The following is a 24,088-nucleotide window of genomic DNA, read 5'->3' on the forward strand; positions in this document are numbered from 1 at the left end:
GGTGTTGCAATCTGCGCACTGAGAAAAATTTTTGATTATTATTACGTGATGCTATAATTATGATTGTTATTGCTACAATGTTAGTAACAGTAATTATATTTGTAGTTTTATAAAAAAAATATACATAGTTGGTACCGAAGATGAATATAATTTATAATTATTATTATCATAAAAATAATTACAATTAATATAATTTAATTATAATTCATTTTTTCTCTCAGTGCAGTTTCTAAGCTTTCTAAAAGTTAGTCCTCAAGAATTCTTTCTTCCCTTGATTGTAGTTTGTATATATATCAACATTTTTTTTTTATTAAAAAATCTAGTTGTATTAATTCTAGAATAATTCTTAAATAAACCACAAAAGTACAAATAGACACTTATAGTTAAAAGCATTAAACATTCTAGTCAAGATAGACCAGAAATTCAATTCTCCGATAATCCGAATTTTGATTTGATATGATCAGAACATTTTTCTCAATATCGAAACTGATTATCATCGATCAAATGCAAGAATTGTCTGAGGTAAGTATTTAATAAACTATAATTTTCAATACATTTTAATACGGAATTCCCTAGAATTCTTTCTTTTCTCGATTTCATTTATAATTTACGCAAATGTCAACATTCTTCTACCCTAGAAAAAGAGTTGCATTAATCTAGTAGGGATTCAAACTCATACATTAACATATAAGTAAAAAAATGTATACCTGAAATATGTGAATATATATACATATATATTTGTAACTTATTGAAATAAAATTAATTTCTTCTTCAAAATTCTTCGTATAATTTTATTTCTCGTCATACTTTTCTCACTTCTTGTCGCGATTCTAAAAAATATCGAGTGGCATCGCCCAAAATTGCTCCGGGCCGATTATTATATCCTTCACTTTTTTCCTTCCTTCTTTTTTCTTTCGTCGAATAATTTGCATCACTTCGCGCGGTCGACCTTCGGTGAACGCGCCTTTCGCAGGGAAAAGGCGACGGCGGCGACGAGCGGCGGGATCGTTAATGCGATTTTTTCCTGGCCATTAAACTTTTTGCTGGGACGTCCCGGCGCGGCGAGCGCTGCCGGAGAAACCGATTACCGATCGTTAAAGTCTGCCTGTTTGCGCCCGGCGGAATTGACCGTTCGCACGCCTTTCCTGCCCGCGTATAACCGTAACGTAAACGGGCGTAAAGTCCGCTTGGCAAATGAGCCAAATCCGTTTCCGCGACTGCCCGCTTACCGGAAACCGGTTTATCGGAACGCGAGATCCGGACACGTGATAAACGATAAAACGATACATCTCACGAACATACCGCGCCTTTCGGATAAGGACGACGCGTCTTTCCCGGAACTTCAATGGCGCGGATTACCTTATTTAGAGTCGTGCCGTTCCCTAAGGAGCAAATATGCATTAGGGCATAGACACGCCCGCGTGTAATCTCATATGTTTTTCGAGTAGAGATCGCTTCCGCGTATCTTCGATCATTTTCAGATTATATCGTAGCACGATTATATCGCAGTTTATCTGAGCTGAAGCTCTAGGTTGCCAAGGTATTAAGGTTTAAAAAATGAAGAAATTAGGTAATTTGAATAATCGCATCTGTGCTCTCTCTCTCTCTCTCTCTCTCTCTAAATTTCTTGGTGTGAAATTTCACTCCAAGAAATGTAGAGTGGTGCAATTTTTTTAATCGTTAAAGCAAAACGTAACGACTGTTAACAGTATAGGAGAGATCGGAATATCATGAGCTACAAAAATACTTTTAAATATAAATTATTTCGTCTAACTTTTTATGTACAGGTGTCCCAAAAATCGTGACTAAAAAATCTTTTCTGATTTTTTATTCTCGTGGATTATTTATCCACGTCGTTTATTATGCCGTGAAATCCACAGATCCTCGCTTGAAAATTCATTCATAAAGATTTTTTAAGTTAAGCGACCTCGAGCGTTTGTAAAAAATATAAAAAAAATTAGAGCACAGATGCGTCCAAGTGTATTTTATAATTTCACATTTTCGACTAAAGATCTTTTAACTTATACAGCACAGAACTTGCAGCAACATTACTGCAATGTCGCTGCAAAACTCCTTGAACGTTGCAATATTGCTGGAATGATCTGCGCGGTATGAGAATTTTCATTACATCACGTTATGTAAAATATAATATCGAACATCGAATAAAACACCGCATTCTTCTCTTTCCGATCTTTGATCTCATGAATTATCCACTTTACACAACAGCGGAATCCATAGATTCTCGCTTGAAAATTCATTCGCAGAAAATCTCAAGGTCGTTGAGGTCTCGAGCGTTTGTAGAAAATGTTCCTCATCATCTGAAGAGAAATTAGAGTGAATAGATCGAGGTCGCGTTGTGCAAGTAGGAAAAAGAGCGATTATCATTATCCGATGAACTTACAATCGGCGTTTTTATCGTACAATCTCCAAGCCGCAAATATACGCAATGGCTGAGCTCGGCTGGTGCGTAACGCGACGCAATCAATTTTTTGTCGCTTGGCAAATAAAATTTAACACATGTACGCATGCACACACATCCATTATTTATAATAATGGATCAGTTCTAGAGCGTAGATCAAATTACGTGATCGCATAACAATCGCAGCAATTATGAACGAAAGATCAATCAACACCGTATGCGATCATCTCGCACTAACGGAAAGAGCGTGGGAGGGAGAAAGGAAATGAGTGAGAAAAAAAGAGATAGAGATTCGCAATATCGATCCGCACTTGGCTTCGATTGTTTTCATAATGAAGGAACACCGAAAAATTATCTGATCTTTAATGATACTAGTTTGTAGTAAAAAGTTACTTTGAATTGGATTAAATGTTTTTTATAAATTTTTCTAAAAATGATGCAAGCCAAAAAATTCCAGCACGTCAGGTTTCTAAGATAATTGAGGTTTAATGTCTGTAAAATGATTCTTTTTACGATATTTGAAATTTTTTGTAAAAAAGGAAACCTGACATGCTAGTGAAATTTAACTTGGAGACATCATTTTAGGATCCAACAATCTATAAGAAATATCTTGTTTGTTCAAAGTAATTAAAACAATTTTTTTAAATATATAATATACATACAGTTTTTAATACACAGATGGCATTACCTTTTTTATCTAAATTAGGAATATTGGATGTTTTCTGCCTCTGGTTTTCTTTTATTTCAATCAATATTACATCAATATTATTATTTTAAATATTGATATTTATTATCGTGTAATTTTTGTCTATTACATTCTTGTTATTTGATTTTATTAAAGTTTAAACTTACAAACAGCACTATTGCTTGATGCTTTACCTTTTCAGCTTTCTGCTATTCTAAATTACACTACGTTCACGTTTATAAATTTATATTTCACCACTACTTGTACGTTAATAAAATCTATTATTATTATCATTGTTATATTATTATCTATTGTTATATTATTTATATTTTTTTTTTCATTTAAATTAGAAGTTTCGGATGTTCTCTTCACTTCGCTTCTATCTTATTTAGATATTTCACCTAATATTGTACTTATTTGATATTTTACGTAATTTGATACATGAAGTGTTTCAGAATATTAAAAAAAAAATACAATCGTGCACTTTGGTGGGAGAAAGCAATGTCCTGATATGCGTGTGGTGACGTCGGAACTTATTGTTAGCGAAAAACTGTCGGCAGTTTTCACCCGAAAACAAGGTAAATTTCCCTCTTTCTCCCACTCATATATCTCTCTCTCTCTCTCTCTCTCTCTCTCTCTCTCTCTCTCTTTCTCTTTCTTCGTTGCTCGTTCACTTACGGCTTCTTCCTTCGTCTAATGTATAATATATGTAGCGCCGCAGCGCTTTTTCTTGTTCCGCAAGAGAAGGCACCGCAATGTTCCGTATTATTAATGCGCCTTATCTGCCGCGTGAAATCCGCGCGGTACACGTGCAGAAGCTGTCACGTGACCGCGATCAGTCGAATTTTTATACGTCGTGAAATATTTTTGAAACGCTGAAAATTATCAAGTTCATAAAATAGTCATGCAGACGAACTTAAATTGTATCTCCGGTACAGTGAAGTCCGATCGGCAGAGAAAGTCTCATATTCATATTGGAATTCAGAGTCGTAAATAATTTTCCATCTTTGATTGGAAATATAATTAAATATCTATATATTCACATATTTTGAATTAATATTTTACAGATCTTTGTTTTATGAATCTATATTTGAAAAATCTATTATTATTTACGATTCATAGTAAATAATAATAATCTCTAATTTGTAATTAAAGGCACAATGTTCAATTAATAGTACAAATAATAATTATAGATTCATAAAAAAAAGTGATGATTTTTCTAACATTTTTTTTGGTTTAACCTTAGATAAAAAAAGATAGTAATTATATAAAAAATATCTATTCCAAATCTATTATTTAATAATTTATTATGAATGACTATATAATTATATGATTGAAGATGTATTAGAAGAAGAGAATGACATGTTAAATGCTTGTAAAATGTACATAGAGCTTATCATCCTAATAAATGATGATTAAACTACGATTCATCAATCTGAAATTATTGAAATAACAATTAATAATTCATAAATCAACGTTCATGAATTAAAGAATATTTAAAGCCTATGAATCTTTGTAAAAATAAATATAAATTGACATCGAATCAGATTTATAATATAAAACTGTGATTATTCGTCAAATAGTAATGAAGTATAAATATCGGTCTTAATCTTGAAGAGACGCACGAAATCGGTATTCTTTGTGCATGCGCGAGTCAGATCTGGAAAAAGAATCGAGCAGATAAATAAATGAACGATCGAGCGACTGAATTTTATTATCACCTCGAGGCTGTAAGGTCCGGATCCAAAGTTGTAATTTTACAGATGCAGAGATGGAGACGAGAGACGCGGCGGACAGATGAAAAGAGACATCGGTTTATTATTAGCTAGACATAAAGAGAGAGCGAGGAACGCTATTTATTAAAGGAGGTAGCGAGGAGGATAAAAAGAGGAGAGAAAAAAAAAAGTAGAAGGTGCGAGAGAAGGTGCGTGTTGTCGACCGCTGGCAAAGGCAGTCTTTAAATCAAGAGCTTTTAGATCACATCCGTCTCGAGATTCATGATGTACTTTTCTCAGCCCCTCTCTCTCTCTCTCTCTCGACTTAGTTTTTGCTTTCCTCCTTTCTTTCTTCCTTTCTCTCAACTTTGTATGAACGTTAATTGAGCCGTATCATTAGCATAGGCTGTCGCTTCTGCGTCCGTTCGTCAGGCACCTGACCGGCTATTAAAAACTCATTATTTCGAGGTTTTACGCGGGCGCGCGCATAATTTCAGTTCTCCATCGGCCGATTCGTCTCTCGTGACAACCGCGACTCTCACATTATCTCGCCTCTCTCCTCTCTCTTATCCCCTTCCCCGACCTTTTTCTCCGCTTCAGATCTTTCTCTCCCTGCGGCCGCGATCCCTACTTGGCAGTTTTGCGCCAACATCTTTCGTTGCCAACCAATTCTTTCGAGCAATCGATCTTCGTGTATAAAATAGCTATCTCGAGGCAAGCAAAGTAGCAATTGATTGAACGCGATCGAGTGGCGATTTGAGATGAGCGGCGAGAAGAGCGTGATTACCGATTTTGTGTCCCATCCATGCAGAAATTGATGCCATCTCGACTTATTAAGATCACATTTAATATATTTTACGCATTGGAAATTGAATTATGAATTGAAAATTATAATTTTACCGAGTAATTTTAATCCTAATCCGTTTCATATTCTGATTAATTGAATTATAATCTCCAATTTGCAATTTGTAATCTCCATTGTGTAGTTAACTGATACAGGCTTAGACTCGAGGGTTTTTATTTACAATTTAAGCGCAATTTAATTGCAATTTAGGCGCGATTTAAGTGCAATTTAAATACAAATTTTAGATACAATTATACTTAAATATATTCAAATACAATTTTAGAGACAAAACTGGAATCCTTAAAAATTTGCCTTACATTTGTCTTCGGATTTCTCGGTCGCGGAAGAGATTTCTCGGAGGAGCAACTGGAGGATAGAACTATATGCAACTATATGAAATGAAGCACACACATATATACGCGCACGCGAGGCGTGGCAAGCTTCGTTGAAATTCGGACACGCACGTCGGCGAACAATTAACCGAGCCGTCGCCTTCTTCCCGTTTTGTCTCACCCTCGCTAAATTAATTACACCGTGGAATTGAAAATTGCGTGTCGCAACCGCGTTCCCTGAAGAGGAAACGAGCGCGTGCAAAACTTCCAAACGTATAACGAGAATCTGCTTACCGAGAGGATAGATAGAGGAACCTCTCCCTTAGGGCAGTTCGAGAATTCGAAAGAAATCTCGTGGACTACCTGTTTACGAGAGGATGCACCTGCGCTACACCAAGATAATCATTGTCCTGACGTCGCCGGTTAACGCATCAGATCACAGGGCGCTGCGAGCAGCTATCTATCCTCCTCGTGAGTAGCACATGGCCAATTTCGATTGATTATGGCAGGTGTGGATCGCGTTGTTTAGAACGAGAGACTCTCGAGACGAAGGGATAAGTTCGAGGAATTCTGAACGACGTGATCGGTGAGATCGATGCACGGCTGACGCCAATCACTGACGCCGTAAAAAATGCACTTGTGAGGACAAACAATGGCAAAATTAAAAAATGACGTAGTAATAAATTTCGTTTAAAACGGATAAAGGAAAGTTGAATTTTTAGTTACTTAGCTCTTCATCGATTTCGATGAAATTCAGATCGCGATAGAGGAGGAAGATCGTCTAGGAAACGATAATAATAGGTGATCCTTCTGATGAAGGGATTCGAAGATTCTCGTTGAATAAAATTGGGATACTATAAACACGTAATAAATTTGAATAATGAGGGATTGCAAGATGCATGTGAATGGAAAGGATCTCGCGCGGGAAGGTTTCCGAAGTACGTGTGATTATAAAAGAAACTCACAATTAATAGGTGCGTGCGGTTGGATCGTGGAAAGATATCGCGCGATTACGATAGTTAGCTGTGATCCCTATATGCCTGTCTACGTATCTAACGATCTAGTGAATCTTGGCCGGATGGTTCCCAATTTTCGAAATCGTTCGCCGAACAAATGAGGGCATCATTCCACTATGGTCCACTCGATGGCGGCCAATTTTCATGATCGCTCCTTGTTATTGAGAATAGGAATCGGTAGTTTTCGACTTCCTGAGTTAAAATTCCTTTGAATTTGGAGAAATTTTGACAAATTAGTTGTCAATAACGCCAGAAATTTTATATTTTATATACAACAATAGACTCACGTAAATGTAACGTACATATAATGTTCAAACGTACGGAGGAATTTCCAAAAGTTTTCAGAATTATTTTAAAAAGTTTTTTATATTTTTTTGGTATTATTTTTATTTATTTATTTTTCGTTTTTATTTTTATTTTGTATATATATTTTTGTTTTTATTTTAGTTTTGTTATAGTGGTGTAAAAATTCGGAATTTCTATTATGCCTTGACATAATTTTAATTTATGGAAATATTATTATGTTACGACATAATTTTAATTCATTATTAAAAATCGTCATTTTTTTGAGATAGTTATTTTTTAAGAATTTAACATTAGACTAAATTTCTTTTACGCTATTAAAAAATAAAATGACTTGCTATAATTTTCTGCTGTTAAAAAATAAAACGACTTGCCATTTATTCGGTAATATTAAAAACACAAATTTTATGCAACGACTTAATTAAAAAAATTATAATTTTTAATAATGAATTAAAATTATTTCGCGACATAATAATTTCACGATTTTTAATTATATCGGAACATAATTTTAATTCATGGAAATATTATTATGTTACGACATAATTTTAATTCATTATTAAAAATTATAATTAATTTTTTTAAGACAACGTTGTCTTTATCATTAAAATGTTGTCTTTATCATTTCAAGAAGTTTTTTTTTCATTATTTATAATATTAAAAAAAATTCTGTTTGTAGATTTTTTTTAAACGATCTTCAACTGGCAAAATTTTTCAAATTTTTGAAAAAATGTGTACAGTATCTTATATTCACAACCTCGACAATCATTTATTTTAAATGTTTGGACAATTTTTGTAATATTTTTATTTTCTAGATTAGTATTAAAATGTTGACATTTCTTATTTTCTATTTGTTCAGTTTTCATTATATAGAAATGTTTTTTTTTACATTTGAAAAATTTATCACTATAATATTTTTACAATTTATTTATAATTAATTTTATTTGAATATGTAATTTAATAAAGATAAATATAACGTAAACTAAATATTATACGAAAAAAATATCAAATAATTAATTTTATTTTAAAAAATTCCTAAAAAACCCCCCCCAAAAAAACCCAATAAAACCCCCATAAAACCCAGTTACGTTGAGTTTTTTTAAAAGCCCGAGTTTTTCCAACCCTGGAAATCGGGCCTTACTATTTTTTAATATTAATTACTTGAAACTTCTTATAAAAAAATCATCAAACTCAAATTGCAAACTGAAAAAGTAGTGAACAATGACATGATTTTTTAATATCAGTATCACGTAATTTCATAATCTGTAGACTCGCGATATTTAGTGACATAATTTTGAACTAGTAGCTTCAATTCGAAAAATGCAAATTCCGGAAACTTTTGGATATTCTTTTGCATACATGAAGAGTACAACTAATTACGTTTTTTACATTAATAAAAATATAAAATTTTTTCTTCAATGTAGCAAGATTTAATGCACAATCCATTAATGTATAATATTATATTTATAATTTATAATTTACTATTTATTATTTAACTGAAACATGTGGAATGTGATTTAGTTTCAAGAAATTCCTCGATTAGATGTACGATTAGAAGGCACTTCACTCGCGTCTACTCATCCTCGCGTTTCATGGCAAAGAATACTCTTTCTTTTCATGAAAGCAAAAGAAAGAGAGGCGCCACTCTTTGTGTATCCCCTTATTACAACCTCCAATTGACACACGAAAGGCAAAAACGTCGGATCAAGGGAGCGTGAAAAGGACGGACGCGTGGCCAAGAGTAATTAGCATCTCGAGGGTCATCAGGACGTCGGTGGGAGATCAATTCACGCCACGAACGTCGGACCCAGCTTGTAATAAGGAGCGGCGCGACCGATCGTGCTCCTTAATTACCACCACGTCTATGAACGTGGGGTGATGAGGGTGGGATTGGGGGAGGGGTGATCGACTCTGTAGCAGGCGGCTATCCTAATACTCCAGCCATTACGCGATTAGATTGCACTTTGATCCTGTGCCGCACTTCGACGTCGCCCGCGGTGATCCTCCGGCGCGGATAATGGAGCGAGAGATCTTTCTCTCCGGATCTTTCTCGCCTCGGGAGAGAAACAGGTCTCCTAGCAACCGCGGCCTCCTAGATCGCCACTATCAACGGAAAAAAACAAGAAGAGTATCATCGTATCTCTTCGATCTCTCTTCGGTGTCCATCACGATGGTCGAGTAGAAGCAGAGGAGTGTTCCTCGAAATTACACTTCTAATTACTGGATAAAATTACACTATCAGTTCTGTGATAAAATCATGTTTCATTTCGATGTTCTGAAATTTTCTGAACTCCGTCGGAAGAACGATTATTCATTTAATTTGTTCGCTATTATTATAAAAATAAACTAATGTCCATTTCGAGTGTTTTAGATATAAGAGTTTCAGTTACAGACTATGTTTAGATAATTACTGTGAGGTCCAATTTTATAATTTACGATTAACTCTTAATCGAAATTCAATTCTAGAATTAGAAAGAGATGAGGAAATTTATAAATAACTTTCTTACTTAATTTTCAAGAACTTTCTATAGTATTTTGAATCGCGAATTTTGGGACACCCTGTGTAATAAATGCTTCTGTTTAAATTTTATCGCACAGATAAGGATTAATCTTCTGAATGAGTCAATCGTGATATAGATATCAATGAAAATGTTGAAACGTTAAAAGTTTCGAAGTTGTAAATGGCAAGTATTTTCAAAACTCTGAAGTAGATTTCTCAGGATATAAATGTAACAGATTGTTCTCCGTATTTCAAACGCCAAAAAACCCGCGCGTTTAAGTTGGGAGGACAACTGAGAATTCCGTTTTATATAATATATATTTCGTTCGCAATGATTAAAGATACGTTTATCCGAGCATTAGGAAGCGTACCGGAAGCGCATGGGTTAAGTGATGACGCAAAATTGCGCGATCCCCCCTTCCCTCCCCTTCAGAGAGCGCTGTGAGATATCGGATGAAACATAGGAAAGGGAAATAAGCGGGGCGCCGATGAGGAAGGGACGGAAAAGACTCTGGAGACACTGGAAACGCGCAGTTCGAGGGGATGAAGCGCGGCGCCAGGGGTAACTGACGCGTCTGATGAGTTCTCCGTCTCTCGACACCCTCCGTTGTCCGATCCACTTTCTATCGCTCTCTCTTTCTCCGTGAGCTTCCTGCTCGCCCTCCTTTCTTACTAACCACCCTCCTTTCAACCCTCCAGCGATCACTTTGCGCCCTTCGTGCGCTCCCTCTTCTACCGCTCGCAACTTCCGAAGTTCTCAGCTTCTCCACCGTCCAGTTTCTTCTTCTATTTTTCTTCCCCTCTTCTTCGTCGCTATAAATTTAATTGTTACGCACGAATTGCCAATTTATTGAATGTTGATGCATTTGTTATGCCTTGTGCGTTTATACGAAAGAGATAGTAATTGCGATTGACGTTGAAATTATTAAATTATATATTAATTATATATATAGAGTGTCTCAAAATTCGGAATTAGAGCAAGAAAGTTCTTAAAAAATTAAATAAAAAAGTTATTTGTAAATTTTTATTTTAAGCTCTAATTTTTTATGTATAAATACGGCCGATTATAGATTACGTTTAATTGATAAACTGTTCCTATTTCGCGTATATGGCAGTATTACAGTGACCATCAAAATATAATTTATAATTAATTACATTATAATCCTTATTTCTCAAAAACTACTACTTATAAAATTGTATAACCTTTTATTATTCCAAAAATTATCGTTTAAAATGAGAAACATATAACTTTTCTCTGCTTAATTTTTTTCAAACTTTCTTACCAAGTATTTTTATTTCTCAATCTTGCGACACTCTCTGTATATGTAATTAATATATAATTTACATACATAATTTTTCCTGTATAATATAATTTTTATATTTCTTATTAATTCTTTCTCCATATCAAAAAAAAAAAAAAAAAAAAAAAAAATTACGCAGCTAAATTGACTAAGGCATCATAGCGAACTTTAATATTTAAAGCAAAGCGCAGTACAATCGTCGTTTAAGTCCCAACTTGATCGTTATTGCTCAAATGTCTAGGTCTGCGCTAATTCGGGCACTTAAGCGCAATTTAATATGGATATTTATTACTACGTCATTTAAATATTTAACTACGAGCCGAGGGAGTGCGATATCCCCGAACACCCAGTAGGCGTCGGTGCGCGACTGCATCCTCCATTAAACTTACTTTACGGTATTAAGGATGTTCCGTCCGAGGCAGGACGTCTCCGAGCCGAGCCAATTTCCTTTCGTCGCCCGAGGTGCGCGGAACTCTCTTCCCTCTTACCCGCTTTTCCTTGTCGTCCGACAAAGCGACCGTGCTCCCGACGACGATGGAAATGGCATCGGGCTACGGAAGGGCTGCAGGATCGAATTAATTAAGACCGCTGCTCGCCCGCCTGTGGCGGTATTTGTGGAGATATTCCTAGATAGATGCGTTTTACGATCGCGTCGTCATTTTCGTGCCGATCGATAATTTCAATGCGCGAGAGATCTCGATAATATAGGAAAAGCAGAATCCTCGGAACGAATAATCGATTCAATATCGTAAATTTTTTCGTCGCAGTAGTTGTGTCGAGATCTAACGTTTATTCTGATTTTTAAGTCTAACAGTTTCGTGCATTAGCGATCCATTTAACGCTGCAAATGTTTCGTTGACCAATCAGAAGAAAGAATGATTGCGTTTAGCAGAAAAAATAAGCTTTGTGAGATTCTTTAATATGTTCAATTTATACATTTAGATTCAGTAAGGAACAAGATTGACATACTAAAGGATTTTATAATAATTGCAAAACTACTTTGCTAAACGCAATCAATTTTATAAACCACTGATCAATCAAAAAATGCTTCAAAGCATTTGCAGTTTCAAGTATTTCCTTTCTTTTAAAAACACAATGTTACCTGCATGCCTCATTTAGTAAATATTAGTAATGATAGTAATCAACCCTTTGGTAATAATTAGAAAAGTAAGCTATAATACTGAGAAAAACAAAATTAGTTTAGTTGATTATATTAATCAAACATTTTATATTGAAATAATTTCACCAAAGCTTTATAGCATTTTTCATTGGCAGAAACTGGTATTCTGCACTCAGTGCACATTAAAGCCGTTATAATCTGAATGTAAAAGTGAGAAGATATCTCAATTGATAAAATGCCCAAAGTATATTTTATCAAATAGTACAATAAAGTGTATTAAGAATTTCGCGGTTTAACTCGTTTCTACATTTTATTAAATGTACATTCTTAGATCGATTTGTGTACAACGGTTTTAAAGTGCACTGGTTCTGCCAATGAAAAACGTTACTAGTAATATTATCATCTAGGCTTAATTGATTATCGCTGCCAGATTTTTTTTCAGTGTAATTATTGCGATACCTAATCGCTCGGAATGGTTTTTTGCCATCGTTATTATTATGCTGATTTAAGCGGTAATTCTCTAAAAACATGAATTTTGCGCAGCCCGTTTCGACTCTAATTAAATTTAACTACGGTGATGTATAATTTTGATGCTCGCGATAATCCCCTAAATATCTTCTATCGTGATAAATTTCGATTCGCTGATAACGTATACCGATCGTATTTTTTCTTTCCAGCCGCGAGACACGATTTCGTCCGATTTCTCGTGAAGGACGTACAAAAGTTTCGAGAACGACGCGCGAAATATAATCCGGACAATTCGTAATTCGTATTGCGCGAGCGTAAGGAAAGGGGGTGGCGGAGAAGCCACGATCTCTCGGCTGCACCTCGCGAAGTCCGACCTTTTTAACCCTTCCCTCGACTTCCTCCCCGATGCAACTCTCTCTCTCTCCCCCTTTCCCACCCCTTTCCCGCCGCTTGCAAGCTGCTTTACAGCCCTGTTTAACCACCTGTTACGCCGAGAGACTCGCGCTGAACTTCCGTGCTTTTCTTTTTCGCGAAACACGCGAGCACCACCCACGGCACCACCCGGGTTTCACCCCCACCCTCCTTCTCCCCTTCCGTCGTCGTCGTCGTCGTCGTCGAATTTGTCAGTGTCTGTCTCCCTCGTGAACGCCCGCAACGTTCTCTCGACGCGATGATAAATCCGTCGTGGTCGATGCCGCGAAATGTCACAATTAAAAGCCTCGAATCCCATTCGTCGTGTCCCGTCCAGGTGTCCTGCCTCTTGTTGTGCTATCGATTGTCGCGTAACTATTTTTCGAAAGTTCAAAGTTCGCAACCGACCGCATACTCCGGCAGCCGCCAATTACTGTCGATCCGCCGTTGCAGACATCGCACGTTGTCGATGACGGGATTTCATTCTCGGGAAGTACCGCGTGTCCTCCACCTTTTTGCCACGCCAGCGATATATCAGGTATTGATCGTGTTCGAGGAACCTCTTCGACGATGACCCTCGTCAGCCGGATCTCGGCGTTGATGCGAGAAATACTCGAGAAATTAGTATCGGACTTCGGTCTTCCTTAGAACGAAACCAAGGGAAATCCCGTCCATGAGGTTTTAGAATCCTACACTGAAAGAATGATTTTGTTGAAACTAAAAATTTAATTAGACACAGATGTGAAACTAACTTTGTTGGATCATCGAAATAATTACACCGAGAGAAAAAAATTATTGCAATTACTGCAATTTAATTGTTATAATTTAGTCATTTTTTGTGATGACTATATAATATAACTAACTTATATAATTACTTTAACTATGCAAATATAGTTAATTATGCTGCTGCAATCATTTATTAATCATTTGTTCATGTACTTTGTCAAGAAAGATTAAAATTTCTTATGCAATGTAAAGTAAAAAATTATACATTAATGATAAGGGTGCAAATTTTGGCATTTCCTTAATTATATCGAGAATGTATTCTTCAGCATTTGCCAGAAAATTGCATTTTCCATGAAACAAGAACGCATTTACTAAATATGAAACGCACGCGCATCGTGCTTTAATTCTCTTACTGTTAGCTTAGTACTAAAGTCTCACGAGTAAATAGCTCGAGATAGTTAATAGTTTCTATTATGAACTCATCGCTTGTATATTTGAAAAATATTTTAGGATCGATTCCTGTTTTATTTAAATTTTGTATTTTTAAATACTCTAAAAATTATAAAAATATATATGAATTCGACGTTGCTATCGTTGCATTTCATGCAGAGAAGGAAGAGAGTACAAAATTCGCTACATTGAAACAAATGTTTTGCTTAACAGTATGATATAAATTTAGATCGATAAGAATAAATCTAATTAAATACGAAAATTCCTATATTCGGTCAAAACGAATGTTTAGATATTTCTTATTTTGATTAAATCAACAAAAAGGCCTAAAGAATAATATTTGATGGAGAAGACAAACAGAATTTTTAATTATAAAATCAAAAAGTTCACTCGATCTTATCAAAATGCCATTCTTGTAAATTTCCTTTTTACGAAATTTCTGTTGATTTAATTAAAACATTTTTCCCAATATATGAATAATGATTTGATGTAATGTTAATTATCAAAAAGAAATTCTCACCAAATTTGATATGTGCATGTATGCGTGTACTTCCTTTCTTAATTCTTATATCATTTGAATCGTCGAAAATCAAATTCGTCGAATTTAATTAAAATTAATTCGCAAAGCTGATCTCATTAAAGCTCACACGATTAAATAGAATCTTTCCCGTGGGTACAGAGCAATCACGTTGGTCGTACTTGTACACATGAATGACAGTACCGTGTTGCGAGGATATCGCGGGACGCAATGATTTCGTCGACTGCTCGCAGGCTTGGACTGCCCTGTGCAAATTTGAGGTGCAGCTACCGCCGAAAGGACTCTTTGCTCGCAATATCTGAATTTCAAAGAGAGCCACGTATTGCGAGGATATTGAAAATCCTCGGGCGGCCAGAGTCGAAGTTGCAGAAATGGCGAAACGACTATTTCTCGATGTCCGCAAAGAGATAGAAAGACAGAGAGACACAGAGAAACAGAGAGAGAAAGAGAGGGGGAAATATGGAGAGAGAGAGAGAGAGAGAGAGAGATTGCGGCAACTGGAAAGGAAGAGCGTTACGTAAAAGAGCATGGTGAATCGACTAGTGAGAGAATATCGAAAAGAAACGCCTGGAAGTAAAGAATTTTCGACGGAAAGGACATCGCGAGAGTGGATGATAATCGCACAATTCGATGGTATCTGTACAAGAGATACAAATTTTGACGCGCTTGGCGAAACGCTATATTTCTTAACGTGAATTCTGTCGTAGAAATTATGTATATTATACTATATAATAGCATAACATTGAAATAAAAAGGCAGAGACAAAGAGAAAGGGGAGGGAGGGGGGGAGAGAGAGAGAGTCCTATACGCGTTCATTGTTGTTAGAAACGTGGCAAGATATTTGAAAGTGTTCTTTATACAGCACAATAATATTTATATATATGCGTCACTTCTGCGTAGTGTTGATATTGTAATAATTAATAAAGATGCGAATAAGCGTGCATCCGTGCGAAAGGACAGCCCACGCGTTTATTAATTATTATCTATCTTATTAATTATTGCAAATACAGAACGGTAGAGAATTTTTCTATTTAATTAATGCGCTCTACCTGCCCATCTTCCTCCAGAGATAATCTGCGAATTATGAGATACTCTGTGTACATTTATTTTTTAATTTTATATATTTAAATGCATATATATATATATATATATATATATATATATATTATATATAATATAAAAAATATATATATTTATGCATTATTGCTTAAACTATATCAATTAAAATTACACGTAAAAGAGATCCTGAGATGTTTTTAAAACAAATATCTTAGAATAGCTTATTTCAAAAACATCATATTGTACAAATCGATGAATGATACGGAAAAAATCTAAAAGATGTCATATAAGAATATTTAATTATTTCATAAAGATATCTTCCAAATTTTAAGATTTCTCTTATTATTATTATTATATGATTTTATTATATTCTCTGAATAATATAAAATTACTATACGTTTATTTTATTTGAATACTTATTTTGCTGATTATTAATATCTGGATTAGTGTGTTTTGAAAATCAAAATTTTTTAATTTAGAAAATATATTTCTATCCATAATAAATACTTCTTTATTTTTGAAAAATTTATTATTCCTTCTTAATATATCTAGTATTTTTGAATGTAGTTGATAGTTTCGCCATATTTGGTCTTAACGACACCAGCCAATCAGTAAGAAGCTGAAAATGACTCGACTTTTAATGCAGAAGCAACGCATCTATAAAAAAAAATCCTTGACTGTTAAACTTGTGTGCATGGTGTGTAAACATAACCTTATATTCATTTTCCGGCATTGTATTTCTGTTATATTTTATGTAATAGAAGTGATAATAAATACTTAATGTTAAATATAAAAATAACAAAATATGGCAGGTTTGCATTTAATACAAATTTACTCTTCCGACTCGGATGAAGACGAGCACGATGAGACGAGAAAAGATGATCACAAAATTGTAAACAAGTACATAAATTATGTTATTCATTCTAGATTACAATTCTTTCTGAAAATCCATTTTTTTATTAAAATGAAAAGCAATACTTGAAACAATCAGAAAGTTATAATTCTTAAGTTTGAGGTTATAAAAGGGAAAACACTTTGCACATACAAAATAATGTGTTTCTTGATATAATTAGTAGATAATTTAAGATTAATTATATGAGGTATAATGTTAAAGTTCCACATAATTTTTCTCTAAATATTGATACATGACGCAAGAACAAAAAATAATGTTGAATAAATTTATAGGTTAACTTTACCTGCAAGTATTTTATCATGGAAAGGAGTTACGTGTAATGAAGAAGTGATCGATGATCCACTGGATCATGATGGACGAATACGAAGCTTTAAACATGAGCGTGGTAATTGGGCAACTCTGATTTACATAAACTGTAAGTATTTGAAATAATATCAATAACATAAGTATTAATTTAAATCTTATAAGTATAAACATAGATCAAAGAATCTTTGCTTAATATTGATATATTAAATAATCAATATTAAAATTATTTAAAAAAATTTAAGAAATAAAAAATTTAAATTGATTTCAGATATACCCAGCGATTGTCTTCATACATGGATGAAGTCTGTGTTGAACAAACTGCCTGTTGAAGGCAACATCATTTCTAGTCTTCATATTAGTCTCAGCCGTACTTTAGTTTTAAAGCTTCATTGGATTGAATCTTTTGTAGAAGACATAAAGTTGGCGTGTCGTAGCTTTAATAAATTTATTATACAACTTACAGATGTAAGAGTGTATTGCAATGAGGAGAGAACTCGTACATTCCTTGGAATTTATTGTCAAGATGAGGATAAAATGTTGAAGTGCCTAACAGAAATTTTTGATAATTTATTAGCTGAATATCAATTACCATCATTTTATAAGGTACATGAAACTAATATTTCTTTTTTGCATTTTTGTTATATGTATTATACATATATGAAATAAGTAACAGATTTTATAATTTTTATGTCTTCTGATCTTTCATTGTTATGTTGCATGATTATGTTAGAAATAAAATATTTTAGGCCTATTCATTTTCTAACAGAACTTCCTTCTTTTTTTTTCTCCAACATGAAGAGAAAAAAATGAATAATGCAAGAAGTTCAGTTAAAAAGAACAGACCTCGTGCGAATCATAACTTAAAATGAGTGCAACGAGAGATCAGAAGATTTAAATTAATTTGATATATTTTTCTTATATACAGGATACTTCATATCACATAAGTTTCTTCTGGTGCCTTGGAGACAAGCAAGCATGTTTAAAAGAAATTCTGCCACCTCTTACTAGTAGTCTAAATAAATTTTTGGCAGAAAACATGGAAGATGCATATGTGCATGTCAATGATATACAATGCAAAATTGGAAATAAATGTTATACCTTTAAATTGAAATAATAAAATTTATAAATTAACTTATAAAATCTAGGAAATTATACAATTTATTAGGTGTTGGAATTAATTCGTAGCGTTTTTAATGAAAGAATGTTATTTATTTCACATGAGCATTAAAAAATACATTAATGAAAGTACTTCCCATCACTTGTAAAACGCTACGAATTAATTCCAACACCTAATATAATATATATCTGTTTATTATAAAAAAGCAAAACTATTACTTGATTGCTTCTCTGAATTGATTGAATCTACTGATTTTTTACTTTAAAAATATAAGAGATAATAATTTATAAATTGTAATAGTATTGCTTTTATAAATATGTATTGTATTATAAAATATAAATTTGTTTTAGAGGTATATCTACATATAATTGTAAGATATTTTTTTTTAATAAATTATTTTTTGTATCAAAATTATATATATATGTACAAAATGTTTTTTACAGAAAGTCATACTGGTTTAAAAATCGCCAAGTTATGAGGCAATTTCATTACAATACCTGTTCCTCGCCACAATTTAATCCAAGAATCACATAAATTTGGCTCTATGCTAGCCAGTAGCGTACAAACTTCAGGATTTTGTATAAATAATCCTGCCTCTGGATTACTGACAATATTTTTACAACCACTGACATCAATATAAGTTAATGTAGGCTGACGACTTAACAATAAGTTTATGGAGAACACAGACACATTTATATTCCCACGAAGTATTAATTTTAATAGTCTAGGCAATTGCGTTAAGATGATCTTTACATCAGCATTTGATATGTCACAGAACGAAAGATCCAGCGACTCTAAGCTCGGCGCCAGAGCTACACTCGTCGTATCCAGACTTAAGACAAAACGATTGGAAGACAGAATATTAGACAAATTCAAATCAAACAGTTGCTTACTCAAGAAAGAAGTCGCTGCATCACGATTTAATTTATTCCACGAAATATCGCAGCTTGTTAGATTGGGATTGTCAAGTGGAAGATAAAAGTTTTCCAGCATACAGTAACGTAAGTTAAGATTTTGCAAGTATCTCAAGGGCGCAATTAGCTTCCGCAGGGTCTCACGACTCTCGGAACTCAACGGATTATAACTCAGATCTAAGACTCTTAATTGAGAAGGCAACGAGTTTACTTGGCGTAAACAGGCGAAGTCAATATCACAGCCTTTTAAATAGAGCTCCTGTAGAGACGACATATTCGAGAGACATTGATGTAAATGTATTCCCACTGTCAGCAATACAGTGCCCGACAATTGTAACAGTTTAATATTCTTTTCGTATTCTAAGGTCTTTAATAACGGCACAAGCACTTGTTTATTGATATCGTCAGGTTTTACACGAAATATCGACGTATTCTCGCAGGATCTCAGGCACTTCAGTACGATTTCGCAAGGCGTCAGATTGTGAGTACAACAAATTGTCTTGAATCGTTCGACGATGGATGTAACCTGCAGTTCGACTACTTCACATTCCAATTTATCATTCGCATTTTCTCTCATGATTCTCAGAATACTCTCTTTCGTCACGACAGTCCCATTTATGGGTTGAAACGACAGTTTAACTGTACAACCGGTTTCATCGTGGAACATACGTTCGGTAGTATTTATAATGTACGTCAGGAACTCTTGCTCGTCTTCGCAAACTGCTACTTTTAGATTGAACACCTTATCTTTGACAAATGTACGTAAATGTACGTACTCTTTGTCATGCTGTTTCGAACTTATTGCAGGAGACGGTTGCAAATGAGCCACTGGAGACGGTGTACGACTGCGAGACATGGTGAATCCACTTGAAATCAAAGATATCTGTCGTTTTTTCTTACGTTTCTTAGGTTCTTCAAATAATTCAACAATGTCAGAGAAATCATCATCGCTGCCTTCGCTTGTACTAATACTGTTCTTACTTTGACATGAACCGTTCAGTCTCAACTTTTTAGTAGCGTTCTCCAGATTTCCGTCGGAAGACTTTCGTTTGATTGTGGTTGGACGATTGTTCGTAGATTTTTTCCTCGCTACATCTCCGATATCGTCTTCAAGCCAATCGTCGACAAGAACTTGTTCTTCGTTAATTAAAGGCGTAACGGCCTTAGTTACCACCTCATTATTGCCTTTAGATGCAATAACAGTGTTAATTTTATTAAAGGTCCGCAAGCTTGCTATTGTTCTCTTATAATCCTCACCGGCGGATATTTTTCGAACCTCAGATGACTCGGACGACGCAGAACTTTGGTCCGGAGTTCGAACGTCGTTAGATCTCTTCCTTTTCTTTTTCAATGGAATAACAGCCGAAAGCTCTTTATACATCGCGTCATATTCGACTAAATTTTTCGGACTTAAATCTTCCACGCGATCTCTCCAATCTTCCAAACAATCCAGCACAGTTTCGCCGTCGTGGGTCTTGAGCGTCACTGTTGCTCCGTGATGCATCAAGAGGTGCATCATTGAGAAGTGTCCGCAACATGCAGCGTCGTGAAGCGGCGTCACACCTTTACAGGACGTACCGCCCGGATCATTAACATTAGCACCGTGCTTCAGAAGCAGTTCCGCGATGTCTACGTAACCGTGATTAGCAGCTTCGTGAAGCGGGGACCATCCATAGTTATCTCTGACATTTGTGCAATGACCGGATGACAAGAGCCTCTCAACGGCACCGATGTCACCGTTGATACACGCCACGTGGAGCTGCGTTTCACCCTTCTCATTCCTCTTGATTGCAGTTGACGTTCCCCTCCTCGATCTTCTTTTGGTACTAATTGACTTCGTGACACTCTCTTCGAGTTCTAGATCAGACAGATCCTCCAGACAAATATCTGCACCGATTCTATCGCTTTCCTCAGACGCTTCACTCTCTGTATCGCTCAGTGCTTCCAAAAATGTTAATCCTACTTTCTGCTTTATACTCTCTGCCTCATCGAACTGGCCTACGCTTTCCAGATAACTAATGAGTTCTCTTGTGACAAACTTTTGTAGCTTAACGTTATCACTTTCGTTCGCTGCGCTCAATGCTGAAGTGTAACATTCCCGTATTTCCACATCAGCGGCATTCGCCGTTATTAATAAATCCGCTAGAAATAATGCCGACCTGTATTTCTCTCGTGGATTGATGCAAAGGTCCAATTCCCTTCGCGCGAATGGCAACGCTTCTTTGTAACGTCCTGCATCTTTGAGCGTTTGAGCCAGGCTCATTAAAGAAATACCTATCTGTTCACCAGTTTCCTCCGCGCAAGTCAACATTTGTCGATAATATTCCGCACCTTTGTCGAAGCATTGCGCGGCAACTGCTGCATCACCTAAGGTCTCATACAGCTTCTGCTTAACTCGAATATCAGTCTCGACAAGAAGACTGTTTTCTGCTCGACAAATCGTTACAATAATTCTTAAATATTTCTCCACCTGATGATTAATGTCTTTTGGCAATCCAGTACTCGTATACAGGGGAACTAATACTTTACGCGTTTCAATCCACTGTCCAGTTCGCATGAACAGTTCAGCCTTTATTATTTTCGCTTCGGCTTTCAGGCGCTCATCATTTACAGTGGCTGCAGTTTCGATATAGTTTAATGCCAGTTCAAAATTACTTTGCCGCTCGTATATAGTCGCTAGAGAAATACACGTTCGATGCAGGTCTTCCTGAAAATTATTGGATACACATAATGCAGTCGCTTGCTCGATTAAACTAATCGCTTGTTGCGTCTCCTTCTGTGCTTCCAACGTTAAACCTAAGTTAAGCAGCAATCTCGCCCGCATCAGCGTCTTCTCTTCCACTTTGATCTCTGTGGCTGTTAATTTGTCGCACAGCTCCATACTCTGTACATAAGCCATCTTCGCGTTTGCCAATGCTTCATCTCGTTTCTGAGTTTTTCCGATTAAGCTTTCAGCTAAACAGAAATAAGTTCTACCTAAAGTAGCAAATGCTCGTTGCTCCTCTATCGAGTTTTTCATGCCTTTGGCGCCTTCCAAATGTAAATTTTGATGTTTCAGGGCCTGTTCGTAATCTTCCAAATTCGCGTAAACCTCTCCAATCATTCTGTGCGCTATCGCACAGCTTAGTTTATCTTGTAGTTGTTCACAAACAATCAGCTGCTCAGAATATTCCTGCAGAGCCTCTTTTAATCGATTGTTCTCGAAGTACATGTCCCCCAAGGTATTTGTGATTTCGGCTAACTGACGAAGATTGTTGTCACGTCTGGCATGTTGCTTCCTCTTAATGAGTTTATCGATGTTCATTCTGATAATTTTCTTAGGTCTACAAAATGTCTTGCTTTAAATTCCTTTTTAAATTCCTACAAAGTATAAGATATTAATTTCATCGAAAAGATTGATTAGATAAAGAACTGAAGATTTGATAAAGATTTAAGATATTAAGTTTGTTTTCTTTTAGCTGAACTAATATTTACTTTTGGAACTTAAAACAAAATGAAATAGGTATATGTCTGATATTTGGCAAAAGTGAGAAAGAAAGTTCTAATGATGAATAAAAACTCTATAGAATCTGGAATGACCCACGAATGACTTTATTAAAATCTTGTAAGAGTGAAAGACATTTATACTTCTTCCCTATATATATATATATATATATATATATATATATATATATACTATTTCACTTTATATATAACTTATACTGTTTTACTTTATAACTCTAATTCAAATTATCAACATCCATTTTTACCTCCTTGTATATGTATTGTCTCTCACTCTAACTTATACTTTCTAACTCTGACCATTTCTACTAAGGTAAATTAATTTTAATCTTGAGTAATTTATTCTTTACCTTTCTCTAATTCTTAGAACTAGAAGAAGACAAAAAGCAAGTAAACAAAGATTAAAGTTAATCTACATTGGGAGAAATGGACAAGAGAGAGGGGGAGGGAGGAAGGGAGGGAGAGAGAGAGACCATATGAGTTAGAGTGAGACATTATACATGTACAAGAAAATATATTCTTTTCTTTCATAGGATTTTGCCAAAATCGCTCGTCAGATTCTATTAAAAATCTACAGTGAAGGAATAAAAAATAGACTTATTGTTACCTGGAGTTTTGACAAAGATGTATCTACCTACTATTGTTACACTTTTGATATGTAATGAGATCTCAAAATTTTCACAATCTAAATTAATCAACATCATGAAAGGATAATAAATTCATAACTAAATGATTTCCCCTTTTTTAAATAAAATTTTTTAATATCTTCCAATCTATTTCGAATAACATCCTATGAGATTGCGAATCTGTCATATCATCTGATCGAATCACTGATGCCAATAACCCTACGATTTTGGCGCCATTTGATGCGTTCCAAAATTCATCAAAAAATGAGTGAATGTGCCACGCGAAATTTAAGGTGTCTTTTCATGCTGACACTCGATGCTCATTTTCAGTGTCAAAATAAATCATGATAAAAATTGACGAATATAAAGTGTCAATTTCGATACATAACTTATTTTGATGTTAAAAATAAACATGAAGTGTCAGCATAAAAAGGCACCTTTAAGCTAATACGGCTCTTTGACTGGTTCGTGACATCTTAAAACTATACTTAAGCAGTCTTAAAAATTCTTAATAAAAATTAACTATGAATGCCAGAATATCGACCATAAAAGTATGGAAAAATCTCGCATTACATAAAATATAAATATAAATAAAAAATAAGAATATAAAGAAATATTGGGTCATCTAAAAAGTATCCGCGGTACTTTGTCACTAGATATATGACCATCAACACACATCTAGTGACAAAAAACCGCGGATACTTTTTAGATGACCCAATATTTATATGAGCTTAAAGAAATACCTGGTTCTAAATACAAGAAGTAAATCGATGACCCAGCTCACACATGCTACAAAATAGAAAGTTTCTCAGAGAAATGATGAAAAG

General features: G+C 34.8%; 2 protein-coding genes and 1 long non-coding RNA gene across 4 annotated transcripts; 2 read left to right on the top strand and 1 right to left on the bottom strand.

Moving 5' to 3' along the window:
* The first annotated feature begins 16,531 nt into the window (after nucleotides 1–16,531).
* LOC105149985 (U6 snRNA phosphodiesterase 1) lies at nucleotides 16,532–18,631 on the top strand. 2 transcript variants are annotated; one of them, XM_011062761.2, is made up of 4 exons: nucleotides 16,532–16,784; nucleotides 17,070–17,212; nucleotides 17,372–17,706; nucleotides 18,029–18,631. In XM_011062761.2, exons 1-4 carry the CDS (start codon nucleotides 16,690–16,692, stop codon nucleotides 18,215–18,217), a joined length of 762 nt encoding a protein of 253 aa, XP_011061063.1. In that variant the 5' UTR covers nucleotides 16,532–16,689; the 3' UTR covers nucleotides 18,218–18,631. The 2 variants fall into 2 exon arrangements, with proteins under 2 accessions (XP_011061063.1, XP_011061064.1); XM_011062762.2 differs by having other exon boundaries at nucleotides 16,532–16,776.
* A 36-nt stretch (nucleotides 18,632–18,667) lies between these two features.
* On the bottom strand, nucleotides 18,668–23,377 carry LOC105149986 (tonsoku-like protein). Its single transcript, XM_011062763.2, has 2 exons — nucleotides 23,243–23,377; nucleotides 18,668–22,494 (listed from the first exon to the last, which is right to left on the bottom strand). Exon 2 carries the CDS (start codon nucleotides 22,436–22,438, stop codon nucleotides 18,668–18,670), a length of 3,771 nt encoding a protein of 1,256 aa, XP_011061065.1. The 5' UTR covers nucleotides 22,439–22,494; nucleotides 23,243–23,377.
* Nucleotides 18,777–23,368, top strand: LOC147909205 (uncharacterized). Its single transcript, XR_015545653.1, has 4 exons — nucleotides 18,777–18,866; nucleotides 18,996–19,221; nucleotides 22,593–22,738; nucleotides 23,169–23,368. It is a non-coding gene; the product is annotated as an uncharacterized LOC147909205 (long non-coding RNA).
* Nucleotides 23,378–24,088: the final 711 nt, after the last annotated feature.

The sequence above is a fragment of the Acromyrmex echinatior genome, chromosome 7 (genome assembly GCF_024713525.1).
Source record: "Acromyrmex echinatior isolate Ae372 chromosome 7, ASM2471352v2, whole genome shotgun sequence".
In the NCBI taxonomy this organism is placed as follows: domain Eukaryota; kingdom Metazoa; phylum Arthropoda; class Insecta; order Hymenoptera; family Formicidae; genus Acromyrmex; species Acromyrmex echinatior.

Coding starts and splice junctions, on each gene's coding strand:
- LOC105149985 (XM_011062761.2), top strand. CDS start 16,690: ATGGCAGGTTTGCATTTAATACAAATTTACTCTTCCGACTCGGATGAA. Junction 17,213..17,371: donor AACTCTGATTTACATAAACT/GTAAGTATTTGA, acceptor AATTGATTTCAG/ATATACCCAGCGATTGTCTT. Junction 17,707..18,028: donor AATTACCATCATTTTATAAG/GTACATGAAACT, acceptor TCTTATATACAG/GATACTTCATATCACATAAG.
- LOC105149986 (XM_011062763.2), bottom strand. CDS start 22,438: ATGAACATCGATAAACTCATTAAGAGGAAGCAACATGCCAGACGTGAC.